At 39.9% G+C, this 26,768-nt stretch overlaps 2 protein-coding genes and 2 long non-coding RNA genes across 7 annotated transcripts; 2 read left to right on the plus strand and 2 right to left on the minus strand.

Annotated features, from left to right (window-relative positions):
• Nucleotides 1–512: 512 nt before the first annotated feature.
• LOC112277829 (uncharacterized) lies at nt 513–5,543 on the minus strand. The gene is made up of 3 exons (XR_012216818.2): nt 5,404–5,543; nt 3,183–5,239; nt 513–2,854 (listed from the first exon to the last, which is right to left on the minus strand). It is a non-coding gene; the product is annotated as an uncharacterized LOC112277829 (long non-coding RNA).
• Nucleotides 5,544–10,758: 5,215 nt separating this feature from the next.
• Nucleotides 10,759–15,085, plus strand: LOC112277851 (uncharacterized). 4 transcript variants are annotated; one of them, XM_090248140.1, is made up of 4 exons: nt 10,759–12,927; nt 13,060–13,168; nt 13,386–13,584; nt 13,736–15,085. In XM_090248140.1, the coding sequence occupies exons 3-4, from the start codon at nt 13,449–13,451 to the stop codon at nt 13,900–13,902; spliced, it is 303 nt and encodes a 100-aa protein (XP_090104266.1). In that variant the 5' UTR covers nt 10,759–12,927; nt 13,060–13,168; nt 13,386–13,448; the 3' UTR covers nt 13,903–15,085. The 4 variants fall into 4 exon arrangements, with proteins under 4 accessions (XP_090104266.1, XP_073387679.1, XP_090104265.1 ...); XM_073531578.2 differs by having other exon boundaries at nt 13,060–13,584; XM_090248139.1 differs by having other exon boundaries at nt 10,759–10,862; nt 10,953–13,584.
• Nucleotides 15,086–16,102: 1,017 nt separating this feature from the next.
• Nucleotides 16,103–18,157, minus strand: LOC141045001 (uncharacterized). The gene is made up of 2 exons (XR_012216861.2): nt 17,312–18,157; nt 16,103–17,177 (listed from the first exon to the last, which is right to left on the minus strand). It is a non-coding gene; the product is annotated as an uncharacterized LOC141045001 (long non-coding RNA).
• Nucleotides 18,158–21,367: 3,210 nt separating this feature from the next.
• Nucleotides 21,368–26,125, plus strand: LOC112277911 (zinc finger CCCH domain-containing protein ZFN-like). Its single transcript, XM_073531726.1, has 7 exons — nt 21,368–22,088; nt 22,910–23,073; nt 23,289–23,351; nt 23,638–23,757; nt 23,871–24,161; nt 24,647–24,964; nt 25,110–26,125. The coding sequence occupies exons 1-7, from the start codon at nt 21,869–21,871 to the stop codon at nt 25,485–25,487; spliced, it is 1,554 nt and encodes a 517-aa protein (XP_073387827.1). The 5' UTR covers nt 21,368–21,868; the 3' UTR covers nt 25,488–26,125.
• The last annotated feature ends 643 nt before the right edge of the window (nt 26,126–26,768 follow it).

Raw genomic sequence — 26,768 nt, forward strand, 5'->3', positions numbered from 1 at the left:
AAGCTTTTTTTTTTATAACATCTATTGCTATTATGGATTATCTAAGGATATTGTATTAAATAAGGAGACTCAATTCATATTAAGATTTTAGAGAATACTTTTTAATATTATAAAAATAGATATTAAACTATCTTTGGCCTTTCATCTTCAAATTAATGGACAAACAAAGCGCATAAACTAAGATTTGAAGTAATATTTAAGATATATTATTAACTACTAACAAGATGATTGGATAATTCTTTTGTCATTAAAAAAGTTTATTTATAATAATATGGTATATTTTTCTATGTAATAAATATTTTTTTTATTAACTATAGTTATCATCCATGACTTGATGTTTTTTACTTCTCAAAAGTTGATAATCTTGTAGTAGAAGATTTGAAAAATTATTTATCTGAGCTACATTCAATAATGAAGGCATAATTAAAAGAAGCTCAAGAATGACAAAACACCAACTCGGATGCCTATTGCAAGGAGCAACTTCAATTCCACATTAACAACAAGGTATAGTAACTTTGTTATAATATCAAGGCTAATTGTCCTTGTGATAAGTTGGATTACCATAAGCTTGAACCATTTTTTATTTGTAAACAAATCAATCTAATTGCTTATTGATTACATGTACCAAATTTTATTAAAATCTTTCATGTATTTCACGTTGTTGTATTATGTGAAGTCTTGTTTGAGAATGCATCGAGCCATAAGCTGTGGAAGGTAAAAGAAAATTACAACAAAAGGTCCTAAAAATCCAATAGGATTATAGAGAATTTAAAATTAAACGTTAACAATCATAATCAAACATTAAGCAAGCTCAATTAAATTTTATTGAAGTTATAAAAGAAACATAAGGAAATCCTAAAGAAATATAAAAGAATATTAAAGAAAACTTAGTCAAACCCTAACAAAAATCTAATAGAGCCTTAAATTCTAACAAAATCCTAATCTTAATCTAACCTTAATCAAACTCTAGATAAACCCTAGATCCTAAACCAAACCTTAATCAAATCCTAAACCTTAAATCAATTCCTAATCAAATCCTAAACCAAACCCTAAACCCTAATCTAAACCCTAATCTAAATCCTAAACCATACCCTAATCCTAACAAACCCTACACACTAAACCAAATCCTAACCAAACCCTAACCCTAAACCCTAATCAAATCCTAATCCAAACCAAACCCTAATCATAGATTTGAAAATTAAATAACTAAAGATTGAACCGTTGATTCTAATTCAAAATTTGCATACTTCTTGGAGTTTAAGTTAGAAACTAGTATACAAATTTTGAAGAAAATCGCACTTACTAATTAGTCGATGACCTCAAAATTCCGCTTGGATGTCGGCTAGTCTCTCCTTCTCCAATCTTGATGCCAACTTCCAACGCTGATATCTCCCTTTTCCACCGTTCGATTGCTTCCAAATTTTACTTGCATATAGGAAAACAAGTCTTCTACTGATAAAACCAAAAATCTCTCCAATCCAACTGGCACATTGCTATATATTTAAGAAAACCTTACTGGTCTTCAAAACCCTAAATCCTGAGACCTTAGCCCACAAAAACCTTCATATGTATTGATCTAGCCATTTGATTGACCTCAAATCTCTTACACACATTCACAACAAGCATATCAATAAGTCTCTAAATTTTTATCCGTAAAAATGCTACAAAAGACACGAAATCCAAACATTTGTAAACTGGTTTTATTTCTCAAAGATCTGAATTCACAGAGAACATCACTCGCTTTGAAAATCCCTCAAAAATCCAATACTGATTCAAGCGATACAAAATCACCTCTCAAAAATCCCTCCACAAGTCTTCTCCCCAATTCGGCTCTCCGATCTCCCAAAGAACCCTTGAGTCGCCATCAGAGCGTGGTTTTGTGCCTCGAGAACTGATTTCGACCCAGGTTCATAACCGGTCCTCATTGGGTATCAACTTTCGTCTTCTTGAGGTAATTTTTACTAATTTGCACTCCTAACTTCTCCCTACATATGTCTATATGCTTTATTTTTCTAATCTACCTTGTTTTGTCTTATTTATGGCCTTACAAAGTGAATAGAAGCATAATTTGCAAAAAGGCAGCATTAGCACCTTTAATTTTTCTACCCTTTGACTAATATCTATTTTTCCAAGATAATTTGCTACAATATTTTTGAAGTGAGATCCTCAAAACATGATATTTTCTTCACACTTTCACTTGTTAGCCATATTACATCACGACAACGTATTTCTTCTTGAATCATATAAGAGAATAAATATCTCAAGAAGAAGACAATTGCCACCTCCTCTTATAGAAGTGGATAATAATCAATTTAATTGTTATAACTCTTATAACTTTTATTCTATTAGCAAAATATGCAGTTGATCTATACATTTGCAGTTTTAAAGCATCATACTGCTCCTACTGTTCTTTTATTTTTATTTTTATAATAATTGTAAAGTCATAATTCTTTCATGTAAATTAACAATGTCCTCTCAGATGCTATAGAATCTCATAATTGAGTCGCCAATTGATATTCAGTATCTGGACTAAATCATCAATCCTAAAAATTATTTTTTAATCTTTTGATTATACATTGGAATTTTCAATACTTAAAAAACACTTAAAATTTTCACTCTAATCTTACTCTATGTTTTGTATTCACTTTTTTAAGGCATTGTATCTGATATTTTATCTCCAGGTCAAAAACGTACTATTTCATTATTGTGTTCATTATTTGTTTTTAAATATCATTTACATCACATATGAGTTCATCACTGAAATCATAATCTAATTTTCTAATAATTGATTTACATTTAAAATAAAACTACACATTTTTGTGTATTTATAATGTTAGAATTCTCATTCACAAATCTGTAAGTTGAATGAGTTACACGAAATCAAAAAAACAAACAAAAAAATACATATGTGTATTTAACCAATATTTAATATTTAATACATTTTTAAATTAAATAAATAAATCATTGTTTGCAATCTTATGAATGTGATGGAACCCACACATTATCCATCTACAAAAAGGTGATGACATAAGTATAGAAATCTTGTTGCAATCTCTTCAATTTGCCCTAACTTACATTTCCACACACTAATTTAATTTAATTTAATTTTTCACAAATATTTTATAATTGTTGAATTAAATTACTTCATACAAATTTACACTGTATTTTTATGGTAAGCGAACCTCTTCGAGGATCTTTAGTTCCTTCTTCGCTCTTCTGAGAACATGTCAGGTTGTCATTTTCTTTCCCACTGACCAAGAAAACAGAGCTTGAATGGGGCTTGTGACCATTTTGGCCCTATTTTTTGAATGATAGCATTATTGTGGATGAAATTGTGGCACATTTACTCCCCTCTCATCATCATCACACGTATAAAAAAACTCCCATCGGTGTGTAAACTATTATGAAATGTTCATTCTTTCAAAATTTATATCACTTAAATAGTATAAAAATAATAAATAATAATTAAACAATAAATAAATCATCAAAGCAAGTAGAGAGTGACCACTAAAACTATAGCTTTCATTTTATATTTAAAAATGTATACTTTATTATTTTTAGAAAAAAGTGTATGAAGTGGTACAAAGTTCAACCCATTCAGAACCTCGATGAGAGAAAAGTAAAATTATTGAAGATGTGTGAAAATTGTCGTTTACTTCTTGTGGGGCGAGGGGCTTCATTCATCATAGTGCAATACCCATAACTAACCTCAAATAGAAACACAAAATATTGTTAATCAATTAATTTTTAAAGTTCCAAATCATCCAACAAAGTGTCACAATACTTTGGACAAGAGACGCAATGGGGGGTCATGACAAATCGCACGAATGAGACCGCACCACGTGGCGCGAAGTGGTGGGGGTAGGAGATGCCGTGCCAACTCATCAATTTCCACCAGAGATCTCCTCGGATGCCAGCGTGGAGATTCGTTTACTTTTTGTTTACTTTTTTCTTTTTTGTCCTTCAGCTTTCCAGGGGGGGGGGAGATCTGTGGTCAGGTGCTGTGGCTGTGCTGCCCGCTCAAGCACCCCCTCGTCGAGACAGCATGGGGACAAAGAGAAGCTGCTGAGTCATCAACAATGCAATAGGGCTGAGTCAGCACCACCGTCTCGCGCTTATTTCCGTGGCTACTTTGTGAGACTTTGTCACCCCAAAGCTTACTCCGCTATTTAATGTCATCGAGGGATGTGGCTAAATGCGTTTTTTCTTTTTTTCTTTTTTCTTTTTTTCTTTTTTCTTTTTTTTCTTTTTTTTCTTTTTTTTTTTTTTGTTCACTGTGAACATTGGGATTTGCTGATAGGAAACCAGGGGATGGGTTTATCCAAAACCGAACTGAAGTGTTTTCGTGGAGAATGGGAACACTGTCGGAGTGAGTCGTTCGGACGTCTCACTCGATTTGGTTCATCGATTTTTGCGATTCTAGCAACAGCGGACGCAGGCGAGCAATTCGTTGTGACGGTTGGGGCATTTATCTACTCGGGGAGACGATGGTGATTAAACTAAGGGCGCGAGAGTGGATCGAAGCGGTGCAATCGAAACTGCTGGGGTGTGAGTGGGGGGTATGCACGATGAGTGGCAAACACTTGAGGGACATTCTCGACTGCGCCGTGTGGGGGCGTGGGGTCCTTAGGGGGGGGTGTTAAATTTGGTGATTGAGTGTGCCAACTGAATCGGAATCGATGTATCAATAAGTGGGATTTCAATTGCTATGCCTTTGATGGAGACGCAGGGATGAATAGACTTGTGTTTTTGTTTCGTCTGATCCCAATTTTAGCCCTACTTACAGGGACTGCGGCAATATTCGGCCTATCGAGGCCAGCGTTCAGGATCACGGGCTCCAAAGTAGGACCCAGATTGAGGTTGTCGAATGCAATACCTGGGAGGCATTCTCTAAAGAATTCGTAGGTGATTTGGCGTAAGAATCTGAGAACGTCTCACACATTGGGCGAGCAGGCCCATGATGCCGTAGCGCTGCAATTGTCTCATTTATAAAATTTGGCTTACAATTTTAGTTGCATGCTAGCATAAGCAGAATAATTTAGCTGCTATGCTTCCGTCAGGTCGCGCCGTGGAAAGCTCTGAAAGGTCGCCCTGATTCAACCGACCCTATTTCGCAGGAGCATACTTTTGATAGCAGTCGAAACCCTCATTTCGCCTTGTATCGGTCTTCAGTAAGCTCCAATACCACCAAGAAATCATAACAAATCTCGCGTTTCTGAATTAGCTGCCCATCATCAACCTGTCCACACCACCGCACTCCACTGCATCAGCTCCCGAGATTAGTATCTAAGACAGCTGACATCCAAGACCACCTCCTGCTCGTGGAGTTCTCATTCCCAGATTTTGAACCAGCCCAACACTCGCCTCGTTACCCGGCATGAACAGCAGAGGACTGGTTCTTACTTAATTACTTCTCCTCCAATCGGCTTCGTTTTCGAAAACCGTGTTCGAAATCGATATTCCCTCAGTGGACCACGTTCGGCCTGAAAGCTTCGAAAGGTCAAAGCGTCGAAATGTCAAGCGGTTCTCCGAGCTCCTCCAATTGCTGCCGAGGCAGCAACAATCGTAGGCTTCCCAGACCCTTCTAACCCCACCACGGTACTCCGAGCGGCATCGGGCTCCTGCAGCTCGTGTTCCACTCGCTCTCAGTCACTTCTAATCAGACGCACTAAACCAAGTTCATCTCTTATTGTGCGATCTACTCACTGGACCGCAACATCGCACCTTCCAATAGAGCGATGACAAAACGGAACCGATGGATAGAGAAAGGCAATGGACCTTAGATCTAGTCGATTTGCATCCTTGTCCTTTTTTATGCGCCTCCACCTTGAAGTGACTTAGTCACCACCTCTCGGCGACATCCCTCTCTCACTTTCCTTCGTCTTGTCTGATCCTCACCAGCACGTCGTGGCTTTAAGAAAGAAAGCCTCCAAGGCTGAGCACCACACAATTGGATCTTCGAACCCACGGTTGCTTTACGCAAGTCCCCGAGACACCAAGAGAGCAAAAGCGAGGATCGCAACAAAACTGCATGAGGAGAAGAAGAAAGAAAGCAAATAAAACGATTCCATCTCCATCCATTCCTGTCGAACTTCTTGAGATTTTCGTTGATGCCGATGGTGTTCATCACTTCTTCTCAGAGTATTCCATTGCAACGATAAGATAGGATGAAGAAAAGCCGGGCTTGGTTAACATCCCGTTACGAATCAATGGCGGTGCTGCTGCTGCCTTGGGTGTTATTCAAAACTGGAAACTTTGGTCTCGTAGAGAGGGATGGAATTTGTGTTCACTGGGTCCAGGCTCAGGCGGTGGTTATGGGACGATTGTTGACGTGGTGAAAAAACGATGCCATTTATAGTGTTGTGCTCTGTTTGTTTATTTATTCATTAGTATTTATATTAGTGTGAGATGTGAGCCTAGTGTAATAGCATGCATATGCTTTCGTTTTCATTTCTAATTTTTTTTGTTATGGAACATGCTTCTTCTGTTTTCTTTTGTGTGATGAAGAATTGAATCATTCAAAATAATAGGATGGGTTGAAGTTTGATAGTGTGTTGTGATTGTTAGAATTGTGTTCTTCTAAAACACAATCATGAAGGATGTTTTTGAATTTGGGGCAATTGTTATTTTATTTTATTTTTCAATATTTTGGAAATAATTGAAAATATGTCATTGATTAGATAAGATAAATACTTTTATTCCATGTATATATATATAGATATATATATATATATATATACATATAAGGAAATGATAAAGTAACCTAAATTTTTACTAAATTGTCATGTATGTTTAAATCATCATTGTATCTTTTCAGCCATGTTTCCATTCCCAACTATTCCCTTGTTCTCAACCATTACCCCCGTTTTGAACCATTCTCTTGTTTCCAATTATCACCACCATTCCCAACCATTCTCATGTTTCCAACTATCGCCTCCATCCTAAGCAACGGTTGGGAATAGAAAACAACTGAGACAAAGATGGGGACTGCAAAGATGCAATGATGGATAAGATAGAATAGGTCGCATTATCATTTCTATATATCTATATATATATATATATACAATGTTTAACAATTTTTTTTTTCCATACATTAATTTTTGTTTAGTAAGGTTTGGGTGTAAATAGAAACTTAAATTTGTATTTGTAGCACATTGATTCAAAGTATATTGGTTGAGGTAAAGCTCCAAAATTATACGTTAAAACTGATGTAACAATTTGCATAATGTCCAACAACACCTATGTGATATATATATATATATATATATATCCATACATACATACATACACATTAATATAAGAGTCTTAGGAATATAAATTATCATAACATAAAAATAAATAAATAAATTACAAGCAATTCACAATAATATGTAAAAAAATAGATGTTTGTCTGTATATGGAATGTGAAAAAATAGTAAGATTGTCATACTTGATTTCTTGCACGTGCATAATTTTCAGTATAAGGTTGACATTCCAAAATACCACATAGATATAAAATATTTATTTTTTTAACATTCAATTAAATAAAAATTGAATTAATGCTTATGATTTTGTTCTTAATTAATATTTTTTAAATCAAACAAGAAACACATAAAATAAAATTATTTATTCTTATAAATGTATTTAATAATTAATGCTTGATACTTCAAATCTAATCTACTTGTCTACCAAATTTGATCTTCTTATTAAATAAATCCATTAAAAAGTTCAATAAATCCAACATATATTTTATTCAAAAATCTATGTGTATAAAAAGAGGTATTTTGCACAATATTTATTCTATTATAGCAAAAATAATAAATAATAAAAACTATGTGTATCTATATATGTATATATATATATATATATATATATATATTGAATCACCTTGCAAATATTATTAGATCAATTAATCAAAATTATTTATGCCAATATTTTTGTCTGTATAATCAACCAATAATACATTACAAATTACAAAATTTTATCTATCATTACATTATTTGAATCTTTACTGCTTGTAATATTTTTCTAATAAGATGTGAAACTTCTTCAAATAAACTTCTTAGTTTGTGGTGTTAATAAAGACAAATTTATCAACTATCTATTTGATTTTTTTTTTATTATTATTTCATTTATAGATTGTTACTTTAATATCTAAAATTAATATTTAAAATACTTAAGAAAATATTAAAAAATTTAGCATATATTTTATACAACAAAATAAGCTTTATTATAAAAACTAGGCCTAGGCTACATACATATCCTAAATCCATATTTGCACACCTAAGAAAATATAGGCCTTTGATTAGTTGGTTTGCTAATTTGATTGGCAATTGAGAAGAAAGAGGGAGAAGAGGTGTGAAACTTGTGTAAGTACAAGGAAGAGATATAAGAAGTTTGAAACTTATACTAAGAGCAAAAAGAGATAAAAGAAGTCCAAGACTTGCTCTAAGTTTGGAACTAATGCCAAGACAAGGAAGATGAGAAGAAAACCCAATACTTGCATTGGAATTGGAACTTATGCTAAGACAAGAAAAATGAAAACAAAATCCAAGAGTTGTATTGGACCTAAGATCTACACTAAGACAAGGAAGAGAAAAAGGAACTCAAAGACTCTTGCCAAGACAAGAAAAAAGAAGAGAATGTCATTTCCAAATCTATTTTTTTGAGATAAGTGTAGTAGCCATTAAAGGCATCGAGTGTGTATATAGCAATTTAGAATGTTTGTGTAGCCTAACTCATTGTAATTAATACCAACAATAAAACTAGAGTTTTTTTTTAAAAGTAGTTATTCTATAAATCAACTTAGGACCCTTAGATACACAACTTTCCTTTAAACTATAATAAAAATATTTTTTGTAAAATATTCTTCTTTTCAAAATAAAATTAAAAAATCTGAAATACAAAAATTCTTGATTTAGAATCTTATTTGCCAAAATTTATACAAACAGTTGTATGTTTATTTATTGCAAGTTAAATAAATAAAATAATAATAATAATCAGCTGACTGATCAAAAATAGTACAAATACTATAAAAATGTTTTTTGACATAAAATATTTGAATGCTAAAACTTATATTATACACCTTAAAAAATATTAAAATAAAAGATACATGTCTATGAGTGCTCATTCATTGACACATCCATCTAAGTTATATTGTTCATTATTGCATATTAAGGACTTTATGTTCTATACAAGTATATATATATATATATATATATATGTCATATAATACTTAAAATAATAATAATAATAATAATAATAATTAATAGAACAAAATATTAATTGATAGTGAAAGAATAACCATGTTTTGTAATCTTTTGTATATTACTCATTATGAAATCAAATATGGAAGTTATTTAACTTCGTCAAATTTTCTAATGATCAAACCATCAACTAGAATTCTCGAATATCTTATTCTCACACAAAAACTAATAAATAAATATATATATATATATATATATCATCATATTATCCATGCATTCTTGTTGTGCAAGAGTTCTCATCTTCAAGTTGCATATAAATTTTGTACCATTAAGTCCTTTAAATTTAATGTATTGATATACATGGATGTGTGCTTGCCACCAAGCATCTACAACATTGCTGAGCCATGCTTCTTGGACTCCTGGTGTAATAAATGGTAGAATTTGAAGTATCACTACCACACATAGTAATAAAAGTGCCTCCTTTGTAGAGTGAAAGGAAGAATTGTGATCTTGAAGTGCACTCACATACACATGTAAATATCTGTAAATTTTTATACATGCATTTTAATAAATATATTTTCTTAAATAGAATAAATTTAAAAAATATAATACAATGTATAATAAAACACCAGAAGACCCATAGAAATTGAATCAAGGTGCATTTATCCGGCACAGTTGGCTACTTGAGCAAGTAATGCTCTTGTCTGCATTTGAAGGATTCTTTTTCTTTTGAAGGTTAGTCCCCCACTTGCCTTAAAAGAATCTAGGGCTGAGTTGACACCATTAAACCTCAAACCTCTTGATTTGATTGGATTGTTGATACTTGTGTTAACTGCTTTAAACTGTAATGTTCAATCTTGAATTAAAAAAATTAATCTTAAAAATTATTATTAAATCAATTTAACCCTAGTGTATGGATGCGTGTGTATATCCATTGTGTTTTAAAACCTGGATCCCAATAAAAGATACATGTCTACGTGTATCCTATTTGTATCCCAATGTGTTTTAACATCAAGTTTTAACAACCATTGAATTCTTTCAATCTAATCCTGCACAACTATCAATTTCTGACACTAATTATTCATGGAGGAATTCCAGGTTCACCACAATACATCGTTTCAGCATTTAACAAGACCCAATTGTATAATTCTTTATCATTTCGTATTAAAATTTTCAACAACAACCAAGGTTTGTTGTCCAGAATATAAATATTTGAATGTTTCACTCAGACTCCCTTTTGGTACCATCAAAAACTCAACAATAACAACAATAATAATAAACAATTGAAAGTCTTCCAGATATTCATGACCTCACAATGAAGATTGCATGCAACCTGCTATTATACCGAACCCTTGAAGCGCAACGTGTGAACAGACCTCACAATTGGGACCATGTGTGAACGGACCCCATACTTGGGGTCAGGTTTGAACGGGGCACACATTTCAACAAGGTGTGAAAAGTCCCCACAGTGAGGGCCAGGTGTGAACAGGCCGCACAGTGCAGTCTTGTGTGAACAGAGCTCTCACGCTTCAGCTCGGCACGAGAGGAGGGAGGGGGGGGGGGACGAGGACCAGAAGAAGCAGCAGCAGCAGCGGCGGAGTTAATGAGGTCATTTTGTCGTGGCGTCTGATGCAGTGCCTGATGTCATAATGTGTTTAACGTAGGCGACATGACCAGGTGGGTGTTGCTGCTGCAGCTGCAGTACCCTCACTGATTGTTAAGCATCTTTTTCATAAAGATTACCCAAAATCATTGTCGATTTTGTAGATGGCCCATAAGTGGGGGAATCGGCAGCTGCTGGGCCGCAGAAACAGCGTCAAGAGGACACGTCGTGGCCTTCGAGTCGTTGATATGTGTCGATAAGAAAGCAACATCTTCGCGAGTCAACCAACCTCGCAGCAGCTTCCGATGCAGCCACGGTCATGGTGGCAACGTATTTGTGTGTCTGCCTTCTGGTTGTGATCATGGGGGACTCAAGCTCTCATTTACTACCCTACAAAAACCATTGACTGATTAGTGTGGAATCTCAACGTCACCGTAGCTTAGTAAACTGGGATTCGAGATTTGTGCCAAGAACTGTGAAGCTTTTTTGGCCAGTGTTGATCACGAAACGCTTGTGACAAGAGGCGTGAGTGTTGTCTAAGTCGTGGTCGTGGATTCTGCTTCGAAGTTCTTGTGGGTCTTTCAGACGCAATCAAGTTGTGCTATGAACTTGAACTCTCGAGAGTTTGGAATGAAAGAATCTATCGTATGTATCTCATATACACATACCGAGTGAAGATCGCTCATGTCCGTTGATTTTTATTTTTATTTTTATTTTTTCCTTTAGTAGCAGAATCTCGTGAGCAGGGTTCCGACAGGCTGCAGTCGTGTGCATATTGAATGCCGCGGAATGAATGTTACTGTAGATCCCAGCTGCTTTGAGGCACAAAGATTCCGGCAGCAAGCGCACCGTGTATTTCAGATCAGTCTCATGGTAAATTACAAAATTGCCATGTCGAGGCCAATCTTTGAAAGGTAACTAAGAACGTTCACCAAAATCCGCATAGAGCTTGCCCGGAAACGATCAAGAATGGATGTATCGGCATTGAAACGTGCATACTAAAGTGATGGAAAAGTACTCCAACAAGATCTTCATGCTCTGCAGAGCGCGTCCACAAGCATTATCCAGGGATGCATTGAGTCATGCTTCTCGAGAGCTGGCGTTGCATACGAATTAACCACCGGGACAACTGTAGTTGGCACACAGAAAACCCTAACATAGGAGGTGACACCTCCGCAGGTGAAACCTCCGCAGAAGCTGGAAAGGTTGGCGTGTCAGATTCATCGCAATTCAAGCGTCTCGATGTTACTGGCAACCCTTACTCTACTTTAGGGTTTAGGAGCTACTGCAAGTCGGAAACACTCATGGATTTAGGTTTTCGTGGCTGACGACAGAGTTATCACAGATTCAAAATTGCAGTTAATTGTAGTTTATTGCAGGGGCTCGCAGTGATCCTCTCTCCAGCGGAAATCATCTGAAGCACTGGAAAACGTGGCCCCGTATCCCTGCTATTCCTATTTCCGCGCTTCTCGACTTTAAGAGGAACGACAGCGACATGTGCAGGGAAATTAGGCGGACAGGCAGAGCCTCACACTGTTCTCATGTCTGCTGGACTCCGCCTTCTTCTTCTTCTTCTTCTTCTTCTGCATCTTTCTCCTACTCCGCTTTGTCTTTTTTCTGGATTCCTTTTTGGGGATGAAAACTAAACAACTTGGAAAAGTAAGACATACACAGGCTGTCAATCAGAGTCTCAGCCAAGGTTGGCAGAGGTACTGGACTGTGAGTGCTAGAATCCACATCCAGGTTGGTAAAACCATGGTCTCCATTAAGACCACGTTTGTTTCAAATTCTTTTCGATAGCTGACGGAGTCACATTACTTTTCATCAAACTATTTAGAATCGTACTACATCGCGCCATTTCCAGCATGCATTGTATCCCTCTACGAAAGATGACGAACTTGAAACTCATTAATGGGTTCCTGGGCATAAAACAAGAATAATAAAATGAGTGCATCTGCCATGGCAGAACAACTCGGAAGCCGCCCCACGTCAGTGACGCGCAGGATTTGAGCTGGGTGTACGTTCGCCCAGGATGTCTACTTAGACCTGCCCCCAAAAGCTTTTCCCTTTCACTGATCCACTATCTCAGATCTAACCTGTGAATCAGAGGCGTCATGGTCGGTGAGTCATGGCAACGCGGTAAGCAGTTTAACCCATCTGATATCAACGTCGTGATGGGGGTATTCGTACGTCAACTCTGATTCCACAAATCCCTACGAATGTTGAATCGCATATTGTTGGATTAACTTGGACTCTGGCATAATAATCCAGGACGGACAGAGACGCGGATTGCGAGCTGGTGCGAGGAGGGTGTGAGGGCTTCTATAGAATTTAGAGATATATAAAGCTGTACCAGAGGCACTGTCTGTGTTGACGAAAGGTATTCATCCCAATGTGTAACGCAGACCAGCGGCGGCAAGGTCGCCGTGGAATCCATTGCGGGAGCAATTGACTGCCAGCTCCACGATGAAGATCTTAATCCTATCTTCATCCCTTGTGGTTGTTTCAAAATGTTGTTTGATGGGTCACAAAAGTAACATTTTCTTTTCTTTTCTTTCTTCACCCATAAGTTAAGGCTCATGATATGTCTGCAACAGGTTTCGGTAATTGTTTCCACCGATTTGTCCGCAGAGATAGCAAGTCCTCCGGTCGATCACAACATGGCGCCTTTCTGGTCTCTGCCTATCCAAACTGAAGCAACGATCGACACAGAAATGGCCAAATTTGCTCGCAACGTCATCAGTCGAATTAGGGCCCAATCGACGTTCCCATTACCATCCAAAGGCACATTGCATGGTAAGATTTAATCAAAACATGTTCGCATGGCGAATCTAACAATACCCGGCGGAAGCGGATCCCTAATAATATCGGTTTCTCTTCTGACGCTTGGCCCAATCCTCTCGTATGGAGCAGTCACTGAACACGAACTGGAAGCTGCCTATGCCAGGTTTCGTGATCAGTTCCAATTTAGGCGCTGGAGCGATCTGCGGCAGAGCCCATCGAGGGACTCTCCTTCCGGAACTTCCAAATCCAGCAAGCCTTCGCGCATGCATGTCAAGGGGCTCTGGCGCCGTACTTGGATTATATAAAGTAACGGCATTATGTATCCTCTAATTGTAGCAGAATAATTTAGTTGCAGCTTGGAATGCTTTTGCCTGGTTGCGCCAGAAAAAGCTCCAGAAAGTCGTCCCTAACTGAAGTCCATGATTCAACCGACCCTATTGCGCAGGAACCTCCCACTGTCAGTCGTCGAAACCAGCCCACATATGCTTTTCTCGCTGCCCGACGACCTGCCCTTGAATTCGGAGCCATACCTGCGGGTGGGCGATTTACTCCTCGACGCTGCTCGCGGTGTATTGACGAAGAAACCGAGCACACACAAATTCTCTCAACGATTCAGTAACCTACATTTCTGGGATGACAGTTTTCCTGAAAAATTGCTGGATCACAGGTTTCAATGTATTCGGAAAGATTTATCATACAATTTAGCATGAATGGTGGAAACGTTTGCGATTTGGTCTATAGTTGTTGAGATTTGTTTGTTTTTTTAGTTTTTTAGTTTTTTTTTCCACCGGCGTGACGATTCCATGCCAACCATCTGTACACTGACCCTAATCACACATCCATATCCATAAACTATGGCGTAATTGTATGGTTTTCATTTCAAAATTCTTGGTGAGAAATATATTTTTTTAACCTTGGGTAACCCACTTCCTTAAAAAAAATAAAAATAAAAATAAAAAACTACATCAGTTTAAACATTGGAAACTCGTCATTCGTGACATCTGTGGTTAACATTTGAGTTCAAACAAGCTTAACATTTACATGATTTTCTTTACACATTTTGTACTTTCTATATACAACCACATTTCACGATGTCAAAAGTTAACAACAGTTGAAGAATTACTTCACTAGTTGAAACAATGGTAACACAAAAAGGTTTGCATTTTAAGAGTAGGGAAGTCTCCAACAGAAGCATGTTTGTGGTATGAATTTGGGCACATGTGAGGATTACTAAGATTGGCCATTACAAGCGCCGCAGCAGCAGCAGCTTATTTTTCTCCTTTATTGGTATTTTAACAGAACACAACAAAAAATATTCCCTCTGATAAGCCAGCACCCAAATTTAGTTCCCAAATAGAAAAAGCTTCAGACCAGCCCCCAAGTGTACCGATTTAGCATGGTCGCAGGTATTCATTCCCATTCTGGAAAACTCTAAAAATAAAGGTTGCAACGTTTCCACACAATCTTCATTCATCCGCACCAGCAATGTAATAAATTCATCTTATATATTCATCCAGACTTAACATTTTTTTTAATGATCTTTTGAAACGGAGAAAGAAAAACAGAAAAAGAACGCTGTTTTGTGATCCACTGAGACAAAGTAGTTCATGAACTAGTCAAAGTGCTCTCTCACACACACACACATACCAACATATATATATATATATATATATATATGTGTGTGTGTGTGTGACCATATTTACCCATCAAAGCATGGAGCTCATTATTTATTTCAAATTGATCAGATCAAGAGTTGCCAGATGTGTGACATTGCAACTGTAAGCTTTACTCAGACACACACTGTTGGGCAATGCACCCACAGTACAAATGTACTACTGGAGTTGCACCAACTTAAACCCATGTTTGAAGAAATAAAGTCTTTTTCAAAAGCTTTAAAGTTTATATTTTTATTTTTTAAAAAAAAATTCTATTCATTCAATCATGTCTGTTTAAGATAACTTTATAAAGACAACTTTGTTGAGGTGACTTTTTAATGGTAACTTTATTAATAATTACGATGGTGTGTTTTCCTCCAAGTGATTTTCCCCCAGGGCTGTTGTCGTGGCGCCACGTGATTCGCTGGGAACCCGAGATGCTGGGAATTGAGTGGAGGCAGGTCAGCATCCGCCAGGGCCATCACAAATATGCCACGTCAGCTCCCCCGATTCGAACGAACGAATGAACTCTGAACGTGACTCTAGCTTTTCATTCTCGATCGCAAAGTCATTTATCTATTTGTGTTTTTATTTTTATTTTTGTTCTGTTTCAGTGTAAACAAGTCCATGGAGTTTTCGAAGGGGCGACAACAACGTAATTCTATAGATGTGCTTCTCTCGTCCTTTTGTTATTATGCTCCCAATTTGTTAGAGAGAGCCCTTCTTTGTCATTTAATATATATCTATATATGTTTTTTCTTTCTTCTAACTTTGAAAATAATTTAAAAATTAAGTAAATAAAAGGAAAGAAACAAACGGTGTCGTTGTTGTTATTATTATCATGGACTTTGCAAAAGCCGCAACCACTTGCAGACTTCTTTTTCTTTTTTTTTTTCTTCCCCTTTGGGAAGGAGCTTCTGTGTCTTTCACAGCCAGCTCTTGTGAGGTGGGTAGATGGCCCCCCCATTGACAATCCTCCTCAATTTGAATGAGGCTTAAATTTTGGAGAATAGGTCATAAAATCAAATTTAAGAAATTAAGAAAAGAAGACGAGGAGAGGAAGAAGAGAGTAACAGAAACCACTATTTTGATGAATAACACTAATAACAGTGATAATAATGATTGAAAGAATGAATAACATTGTTTATAGCATCAACGTTTACTTATTTCATTTTGAGCCACTAAATAAAATATGACCCTCGGTTGTCAATGTGCATGCTTCCAAAAGTCTTCATGAATGAATGGTAATAATCATCCTTCTAATGCACACACAAAACTGATGAAATCTTCGAATGAATAGAATACTGCGAGTCTCTTGTTCAAACAGTATCTGCTGTAAATCTATTACAGATTCCAATGATTTCACCATACTCAAAAAACAATTCTGTTTCATTTTTTATGATAAAATCAGTCATAGATTTGAAAACATGCAGTTTGTGTGTTTCATGATCACAAGTTTCGATTTTTAATACAAAAATGGTGGAAAATTTATCTATTGCACCTATATACGTATGTACCATATGTTAAGATTCATACGAAAAAGTGACCTAAAATATATTTCATAACCATAGATCAACATAGTTGGCAAGAATTTAGAAATTGATTCTTTTTCAATATTGTCCCCCTGTTTTTATTTAGTATTTGCTTATTTTTTCCTCCTCCCCTCTGTTTGTTTGCTGTTGTTGATTCTATCTTGTTGTGTGTGTTGGTTTGGTCTGCTGCCACTACCCACAGGCAGCACACATCAGAGCATTCACCTTTCTTCTACTTTTTTCTCCTGTTGAGGAATCCATTTGCACGCTAAATTCTTCAACATGTTTTGTTTTCAGTGAGTGAAGGTTTCCCATCAACAGAGCCCTTTCTGTACCTCCCCCTTCATGGCCACCTTCTTGTGGAGGCACAGTAATGTTGCTTGGTGTCCATCCAGGCATCAAACAAATTTCTGCCTGGCTGGGAAATAAATACACACACACACACATTTAACTCAGTCAGAGAATATAGAAACAGCTAAATAGATAAATAAATAAACAAATAAGCATCCATCAGCACCCTTACCCCACTCCCACCTTACTTGACTTCCATACCCTAATGCTTCCCAAGCCACAGCTCCAGGGCTAGCAAAACCCACGTTCTTCATTTCATGGATGGGGGAGAAATTAGGGTTAGGGTTTGGCATTCACAGAGGAGTGAGTAGCAGAGCACCCAAAACCAAACTGGTTGTAGTCCTCAAGCATGCAAGATCCTCTGGCAAGACTGGTCATAGAGCTTTGATGTGGAAGGAATGAGGGTGTGGTCCAGTTTTATGAAGTCAGGGCCTCCTTTCTAGTTTCAGCTTTGAGGGCTTGTGGATTGCTCAATAAGATTGTCCTTTAGGGTCCCCCACTGCCCTTGAATTGAAGCTTTTTCTGCATGCCATCTGCAGAGGAGGGGCACTCCCACCCAATCTGCTGGCACCCATCAAAGTGTTCACACTTGAGCAGTCCTATAATGTTGTGTGACCCTGTTGTAGTCATTGGATCCTTTTCATAACAAGCTCTGTTCCCCACACTGCATCACCAGATGCAAAAAAAAAGTTAATAAATTGGATCAACGAATATGAATATTTAAATAATCATAAAGTATTCCTGAATCTTGTGACTGATTTTTGCATATGATTTGAGTTTTCTCTAAGCTCTTCTAAGAACAAATTGAAAACACATCCTTACCCATTGAAGTTTAACAACTTCATTCAATTGTATTCATATTTTGTATATATTTAATTTTAAAAAAATTGTACGGTATATGGCAAGGAATGAGTGTGGTTACTTTTATCTTTAACATAAACTCGGAATGGTTGCAGTTGTTAACATAGAATTTAAATTATCTAGGATTATTTTAAGTGAGAAAAAAATAAAATTTTAAATTATTGTGATCAAATTTGTATTGATGTGAATTTCTCTCTCTCTCTCTCTCTCTCTCTCTCAATATATATATATATATATATATATATATATATTATTGAGTTCTGGGTTTGATTTTGGGCAAGAAAATGATTATTAAATAAGAATTTCCATATTAGATTTTTCAAACAGCTGTGTACTAAGTAGAACCAAGACTGTCTGAGAGGAACTGTAACATTCTTGTGGAGTTCATTTCCATTTAAGTATATTGAAATTAGAAACTCGCATAAATAATCATCTTCCAAAAGGTAAATCAACAAGCTTTATTTTAAATCAACAAGCTTTAAATAATATAAGAAACAATTGAGTCATGAACAGGAAAGGCTTAGACTGCACTACGTTTCTCTGTGGTGCCCTAATTCTGGCATTGACTTTAAAAACTCTTGTGCCCTAACTCTGTGCACTCATCCATGTGATTCTAAATCTCAAGTCTCTACAAAGCTTTCATTCATTGTGTGCTTGTGTTTTCCTTCATCTCTTGTACCCATTAACCATTTAATTTTTCTTCTACTATTAAAGATCATTTGAGATTATTTGCTTTCATCCAACATTGAAGTAGCCTACACACAAAGTTTGAGTGGGTAAATGAACTTTAGAGCCAAAAAAAGAGGAAGTCATAAATATTACTCTATAGTGACTACCTTGCAATGATGCTATTCCTGTCATTAACAGTATTTTAAAGCTTAGTGGAAAGCAACCTTGCAAACATGTTATTCATTACTGTTTCACCCAGTCCAGTTTTATTTCACTTCAATAAAAATGAACAGAATCTAATGAGCAACATAAACTTGCACACAATTTGAAAATGTAACTCACTCCAAGCATGATGTACTATTCTATTAGATTTTAAAGGAAGAAATATTCCATCTTTTATTTTCTTTTATGGAATCTTAACTAGTTTCAGATATCCTTGACAAATAGTAAAATATGTTTCTTCTTAGATCCTATGTTGTTAACTCATTCGACAATGACCATTTCATGAAAATAATATTAAGATCATGTCATTTGCACGACTTGAAGCTTTTGAAAGGAAATGAAATACAGTATTCAAAAAATATAAAAAATGATTTGCTTTGTTTTTGTAGAAGTTGATCAGATTGTTAAAAGCTTGATTTATGCACTGTTACATGGTTGATTTTGTTCATAAAACATTTTCAATCTTATACTACTCAGCAAGCTTCAAATTTATTTGCAGTATTGTGAATAATATAATATTAAAAGAAGCTGAATAATTATAGAATTAGGAAAGAGAAAAGAAAATTAAAAAAAGAGAAAAAAATGATAAAGAAAAACAGAAAATTAGAAGGAAAACATGTCAAAGTGGAAATAGAGCTAAGTTGGATATTAAACAGGGTTTTGTGCCGTAAACCAACGTGGAGGGGTTGTTGCTATTATCCACAAGACTGGAGATAATTTCCAATATTTTTCTTTAGTTATATTCCTCACTTTAAAAAAAATAGTGAAAATTATCTAAATGAACGGCCATTGTTGGAGCTAGGACAGCAACCCAATCAATAACAGCAAAAGCACAAACACAATTGAGGTGACAGATTTCATCCCAAAACATCCACTGAAGAATATATATATACATATATATATATATATATATATATATATGCATATATGAACATGCAAACACATGCACTTCCATGCAGGACTATAACCATAATTTGAAAAAATGTCAAAAAAATAAAAAATAAAAAATGTATTGATATCCCTAACTTGTAATTGGCGCAAATGCAGTGAGTAAAAAACTACCGATTTGGATTCTGAAACTGCCTTTGGTGAGATGCATTCTAGTCATTAACAAAAGGAAATGTTAATGTTTTGAGTGAGCAAGCTTGTTAAGACAAAACCAGGTTTTGCTTCTGCATTTGGGCCCATGAGTTGTGAATTTCACCCATCAGCAATTAATGTAGCCAATTTACTTTTACTTTTACTTTTTTATGATTTATTGTCCGTCCTAGGTGACATGGAAGTGATAGGAGACACGAGTACAGTGTTTGGACACAGTAGGATGATTGGGCTCTGGCATACCCATCTGTTGGGACCAATCCTGTAAACCCATCAGCATGTTGTTCTTGTGGTTATTCTTATTATTGTTGTTATTATTATTGTTATCATCATCATCGTCATCTCCATCTTCACTAAGACATGCAGTTCAAGCTGTTAATGACAAGGATCTAATTCCATGTAAATGCACAAAATTATTATTATCAACTCTTGCACGTATTATAATGTATATTTACTTGTGAAGATATAATCAACTCTTTTGAAATATGAAGAGATATAATCAACTCTTGCACTCAATAATATAAAAATCCATTGTAAGCATGCCATAGCAAGCTTAAAAATACAGCTCAAAGTAGTCTTGAAATGTTTCTAACAACATCAATGTAACACAAATACATACGAGTGTATAAAACTAACATGCTGGATAAGAACAATATGTCAAGAATAGAAAACAACAAGCCAATATTTGAAACTCAAATCAACCACACAAAAAACACATTGTGACAAAAGTAAAACAATCAACAACTTCTGCTGCCTAAAGCCAGCTCAATACTTTTCACAATACTAGTGCAAAATTTAGTTTCAAGTAAGCTCCAATAACACATTCAACTAAGCTCTAACAACCAACAAAAATCAACACAAACGACAAAACTATTGAACATAAACTCAGAGAGAGAAACATAATAAACAATAGTTATAAAGGAAAAAGAAAAAGAACTAATTGAGACGTCACACCAAAAGCCACTACATATCAGTGATGATATATGCTGCATATTGTCAATACGAAAAAAAATTCCTCCACCAATACCCACAGGCACAAAAATGACGAATTAAAAGAATAATAAAAATGGAATTTGAGACGAAGGAAATATGAACGAAGAGGCACACGACCAAACAACCAACACAACACCCAGTTGGCAAGCAACTCCTAAAGCGAACCTAAAGTTACCCATGTGTAAAATCAAACACGAAAAAGCATACCACAACCAAACTATACAAAAGCCGGTAAAAATAATGAAAAGCACAACGCAAAGCAGTCCAGCAAGAGTTGGAGGATGAGGGGAGGCGGCGAGCAGGCGAGCGAGACAAAGTGGGGTTGCGGGGGGGAGAGGATGGATGGCTAGATGAGGCAGCTCCCCCCACCTCACATTAGGGGCCCACAGCCTTCCGCCACTTGAAACGCACTCCAACGAGTCTTGTGCCTCGCCAGACACTCTCTCACTCACTCACCCCTAGCGAGACAGAGAGAGAGAGTCCTCACGACTCACTCCCCTCACTCCCCTCACTGGCCCTCACTCCCTGCCTGCCTGCTGCACTGCCTTGCTGTGCTGTGCTGTGCTGTGCTCACTCGCGCAGCATTGCCTCTCGTCTCCTCTCCTCTTCTATTCTCTTCTTCCGCCGATTGCTGCGTCTTGTGCTCTTCGGCTCAATCCTCTCCGCAGCTTCTTCTCTGCGCCTCGGAGTCTCCATCTCCAGCAACCCCTCCTACATCCCTTATTTCCTTCCCGGCTTCGCTTTCGTGTCGTGGCCATTCTGTGCTGTCCGGTGCGTGAAGCGGCGTGCTTTGGTCGGGGCAGGTGTTCTGTGGTGTGGTGGAAAGGAGTTGGGTGATTGGGGTGGTTTTTGAGGGAGACGGAGGGCGAGGGTGTGGGGTTGGCATCGAGGCCATCCCTGTGCGGGGCATGGTAGATGGAATTCTACGCGCCAGCCAAAGGGGCGCCTTCCTCCTTTGCAACAGGTCTTGAGGCATCGCCGGCGTCTGACATCGCGGGCGGAGGGTCGAGTCTGGCGTTCTACGACGACTGGCGCGCGCACTCGAAGCATGCCGGAGGTGCGCAGCGGTCGCCAGGTGGGGGCGGCAGCAACATGGGGGTGGTGGACGCAGTCGGCGCGTCGCCCTCGTCGGAAGGTAGTGACGATGTGTGATTTGTGGGTGGGATTTGGGGCGAGAGGGTGTGGGGGTGCGGTTTGAGCGAGCGCGTGAGGGGGGAGGGTGTGGTGAGGGAGTGGGTGGTGGGGGGAATTGGGATGGCGTTGTTCGATCCGGGTGGTGGCGGTTGGTGTGCTTGCGTGCGTGTATGTGTGTGTGGAGTGGCGTTGGATCAGCGTGGGGAAATTGGCGTCGGGGAGGGTAACGATTGCGCAGAGGGGGTGGTGATGGGGGTTGAGGAGCTGCGGATTGGGATTGGGGAGAGTGTGGGTCGGGGCGATTTGGGGAATTGGGCGATAGGGAAGAGTGGGGAGTGAGGGAGGGTGCAGGGATTGGATCTGGTGAGCGTGCGAGCGGGGGTGTTGGAGGTGGAGGTGGAGGTGGGCGGTGGGGGTCGGGTTGTGGGAGGATGATGGTGGTGGGGCGGAAATTGGATCGAGAGTCACTCCCCGGGAGGCGGTCCGGACGGGGCCGATGGCATGGAGAGGCGCGTGGGGTGCTGGGTGGGTAGATCCTGGTAGGCAATGCGGGGTAGATTGTGTGGGTGCGGGGTTGGTAAGGCGGGGGGGGGGCAGGCTGTCCGGAGTTGGGCATGGGCATGGGCAGGGGCGGGGCGCAATTAGTTGAATTGGTGAGTGGTTTGCAGGCGGCGGTGGATGGGCGAGCGGAGACGAGGGGAAGCGGAGGGGATGCGTCGGGGTGGGTGCGATGGTGTGAGGAGTGGGGAGTAGCAATGCGAGGTGAGGGATGAGATTGTGTGGGGGAATCTGAGCGGAGATGTGTGGGTGCGGGGTTTGCAGAAGCAGGGTGGGCGATGACGATGCAGGGGCAGGAGGGCGTGGACGGAGGTGAGGGGTTGTACCCGGAGCGGGCGGGGGAGCCGGATTGCGTGTACTACATGCGGACAGGATTGTGCGGGTTCGGAGTGACATGCCGGTTCAATCATCCAGCGAACCGGAAACTGGTGCGCATTCTTGGTGATGTTGAATGGGGAGTGTACGGTTGGGATGGGGGGGGGGAGGGGGATGTGTGTGGTGTGGTGGAGGGAGGAGTGGGTGGTGGCGGCATTGGTTGGGGTGGGGGGGGGGTGCGGAAACCTAATTGATGTGGGGCGTGAGGAGGTGGATGAGAATTGATGCGTGGAAGCGGTCAAAGCTGACGATGTGTGTGGTGCTGCAGGGTGCAGTGGTGGCTCGGGGCAAGGGCGAGTATCCGGAGAGGGTGGGGCAACCGGAATGCCAGGTAGGGGAAGGGGGAGGCGAAGGAGGTGTGGTAAGGCGTGTAGGACGAGTGGATGGTTTGTGGAGAAGCGGTTGTGCGAGGGAGGAGGTGTGGATGAGGGTGAGGGGGAGTTAGAAGGGCGGATGATAGGATGGGGTAGGTTGGGGAGCGGAGTGGGGAAGGGGAGGGGATGGTTGGGGTTCGGAAGAGGGGGAGGATGGGAATGTGGTGCGGGAGGTGGAGAGAGGATGGAGTTTCGGGCGGGAGGATTGACAGTTGGGGTTGTGTCGGGGGTGGGGGAGTGCAGTATTATCTGAAGACGGGAACTTGTAAATTTGGAGCGACGTGCAAGTACCATCATCCTCGGGAGAAGGCGGGGTCAACAGGGCGAGTGCTTTTGAACGTGCTGGGGCTTCCGCTGAGACTGGTGGGTGGTGTTGGATGGTTTGGGAGTGAGTGGTTGTGCGGGTTACTGTGGGCGGAGGGAGTGGAAACGGGGGTGGTGGCGTGATTGAGGTTGGTGGGGGTGGTGGTGCGCAGGGGGAGAAGGAGTGCGCGTATTACATGCGGACGGGGTCTTGCAAGTACGGAGTGACATGCAAATTCCATCATCCACAGCCAGCGACGGTGGGGGGAATGGTGCCAGTGCCGTTCGGGAGTGGCGGGGGCCCATCGTCTCCGGCTCCGCAGGGATATGCGGCGGGAGCGCTGCCTTCGTGGCCACTGGCAAGATCTCCGTATCCGCTACCAAGGCTGCAGACACATTCGAGTTACGGTCCAATGCTGCCACTGCAGCAAGGGATCATGTCGATGCCAGGGTGGAGCTACCAAGTAAGTGGAGTGGGAAGAGGGGAGCATGCACTTGGATGGAGAGTTTCGTTACCTGGCTAGCTGGTTGCGGTGTCGGTTCGGGCTATGTTGAGGTCGATTGTCTGGTTATGGGTGTGACATGTGTAGTCGGCTGTGCATATCTACAGTTGTTAATGTGTGTAGCCTGTTTGAACGGAGTGATGTGTTGTGCATTAGTTTGGTTTCTTTTCTATCGATTTGTGTCGGCATGTGGGGATAATGTTTGTGGTCGTGGCATTTGAGGAGTGAGGGATGTAGGTTTACATGTAGTGGTTGCAGATGTGGAGTTTGGTTATTGATCTTAGGATATGTTTTGGTAGATGGAGGAGGATGATGGTTGATGTTTGGATTCAGCGTGGTCGGTGCTGCATCTGATCGAGTTCTGGTTGTAGTTGTTTTAGTAACTTGATTTCTGTGTTTGGTTTGATTGAGTTCTTAATCTTACGGCGTGGTCTTCTTTGATGCAGGGACCTGTCGGGCCGGCAGACGGTCACCAGCAGGGTTATGTGTTTGGAGGTGCCCCTCAGGGAGAACACGTATCGGGGTTTGGTCCTTACATGCAGGGTTCGTCGGCGGTGGGTCTCCCCGCCCATCAGGCAACGCAGAGCGTTGTTGGACAGAAAGAAAGTCTGTTTCCTGAGAGACTTGGGCAACCGGAGTGCCAGTACTATATGAAAACTGGGGAATGCAAGTTTGGGACGACTTGTAGATATCATCATCCGAAGGATCGTTCGACGCCTTCATCAACATGTCATTTAAGCGCCATGGGTCTTCCTCTGCGCCCTGTAAGTACAAATTTATGGGTGGAGAGAGTGTTTGATTATTCGGGGTAGGGAGGATATTGTGAAATGGGGTCTGGGTTGGCAGGACTTTGTTGGAGTGGAATTGAGTGGTTGACAGGGAGTGTGTGCTGTTTGGGGTTGGTTACAGGGAAACCCTCCTTGCTCGTTCTACACACGCTACGGCATATGCAAATTCGGGCCGACGTGCAAGTTCGACCACCCACTAGTTGGAAGCTTAACTTACAGTCCGTCGGCCGGGTCGCTTGCGGACGTTCCAGTGGCACCTTATCCAATTGGGTCATCGCCGATGAACCTAGCACCGTCTGCGTATTCAGAAGGTCTTCTGGAGCGGCAGGGTTCAGGTGAGGCGGGTGGGTACGCGGAAGACGGGATTGGTCACCATGTGACATCGCGGAGCAATTCAGAGGGAGGCGGGGTGAGCTCGGGATCGGGTGTGAACGGAGGAGTGGGAGGGGCGGGAAGCGGGAGTGGTCCAACTCAGGCGGAGAGCGTGGGCAAGAGCTAGAGGAGCATGTAGGAAGCGAAGGATTGCCTTGCTCTTTGAGCGTCCGGGACCGTGGCAAGCTACCGAGAGGTGATTGAGTTTGGTCAAGTACGTGCAGGGGGCGGTGGAGTGGGTGTGAATAAGGCGAGGAGCGGGGCCATGAAGCGTGGATGGGGCTGTGGTGGGGTTGAGGCCAGAGGCTGGGTCAACGTGGAAGTGGGTGGAAGGGGTTGGACGGAGCAGATGGGCAGGTGGTGGTGGTGTTCGCGCAGCAGTGTTGAGAGGCGCAGAGAAGTTACGGAGTTGTATGGCGCAGGACACCGATTCTTGTCCCGTCGGGTGGTCTGACTGGAATGCACTGCAGGGCAGTGCAGCGGAGTGAGAGGAGGAGAATTTGTTAGGTGGACAGTTAGGTCTGGTAGGTCGGCATTCACACCTGTCCTGTGGAAGGAAGGAAGGAAAGGCCAATGATTTGGCCGTGGAATGGTTGGGAGGGCGTTGAGCATTCCGTTCGGGGGGAACGGAACTGCAGAGAGGAGACGAGTGCGCTTTTCGCATGATGGTAGAGTTGCTTTGTGTAGGCCCGAGTTCGTTAGATTCATTGCCCTTAAACCCTGAAATAACAGTTGCCCGACTCGCTTGGTGCATGTTCTCTCTTGTATTTAGTGCAAGGTCAATTTTTCATGTGCGGACACTTTTTTTATGTTCCTGTCACTGTTTGTTGTTTCTTTTTGGTATTCAGTTTGTTGCTTTTTCATGGGTCACAACTGTGTTTGTTTTGCTTGGTCGATGTCGATTTGTGGTTGTTGAATATCTTTGCTGTATTATAATATGTTTAAGTTGAACTGGCTTGTTTTTTTTTTTTCCTTTTTATTTTCATATTTTTGTGCTCCCGTGCTGTCGTTGGATGAACTGTTTTTGTTTTTGTATTCCGGTTGTCTGTTAGAGTTTTTTTTCTGGATGTTACGGATTTTAGTGTTATTATTTAGTGTTTTTGTTTTTTCTGTTGTGCGATTTGTTTCCATCATGGAGTATCGTTGTTTACTTCATTTGTTAACATTTATTTCCGAAGCATAATAGTGACTAATGTCGCATCGCAAGTATTTTGTACACTGTCTTGTAGAATTTGAAAAAGTATTTCTCAATGTGTTTACGGTAATTTTTGTATAACTAAAAATTATCTTAATGAAAGCAGGTGAACAAGGTTCATAACAATTCTTTTGGTATATTCAATAACTTACAAAAGTAATTCTGAGTATGTATACACATATGGTAAAAAGTAGACTTAGTTGCTTTACATTT

This window comes from Physcomitrium patens, chromosome 26 (assembly GCF_059467195.1).
Source record: "Physcomitrium patens ecotype Gransden chromosome 26, ASM5946719v1, whole genome shotgun sequence".
In the NCBI taxonomy this organism is placed as follows: domain Eukaryota; kingdom Viridiplantae; phylum Streptophyta; class Bryopsida; order Funariales; family Funariaceae; genus Physcomitrium; species Physcomitrium patens.

What these genes read in the sequence shown, in the direction of transcription:
- LOC112277851 (XM_073531578.2), top strand. Translation starts at nt 13,368, where the DNA reads ATGATATGTCTGCAACAGGTTTCGGTAATTGTTTCCACCGATTTGTCC. An exon ending in ATCCAAAGGCACATTGCATG is followed by an intron (nt 13,585 to 13,735) that starts GTAAGATTTAAT and finishes TGCCTATGCCAG; the next exon opens with GTTTCGTGATCAGTTCCAAT.
- LOC112277911 (XM_073531726.1), top strand. Translation starts at nt 21,869, where the DNA reads ATGGAATTCTACGCGCCAGCCAAAGGGGCGCCTTCCTCCTTTGCAACA. An exon ending in ATCCAGCGAACCGGAAACTG is followed by an intron (nt 23,074 to 23,288) that starts GTGCGCATTCTT and finishes GTGGTGCTGCAG; the next exon opens with GGTGCAGTGGTGGCTCGGGG. An exon ending in TGCCAGGGTGGAGCTACCAA is followed by an intron (nt 24,162 to 24,646) that starts GTAAGTGGAGTG and finishes TCTTTGATGCAG; the next exon opens with GGACCTGTCGGGCCGGCAGA.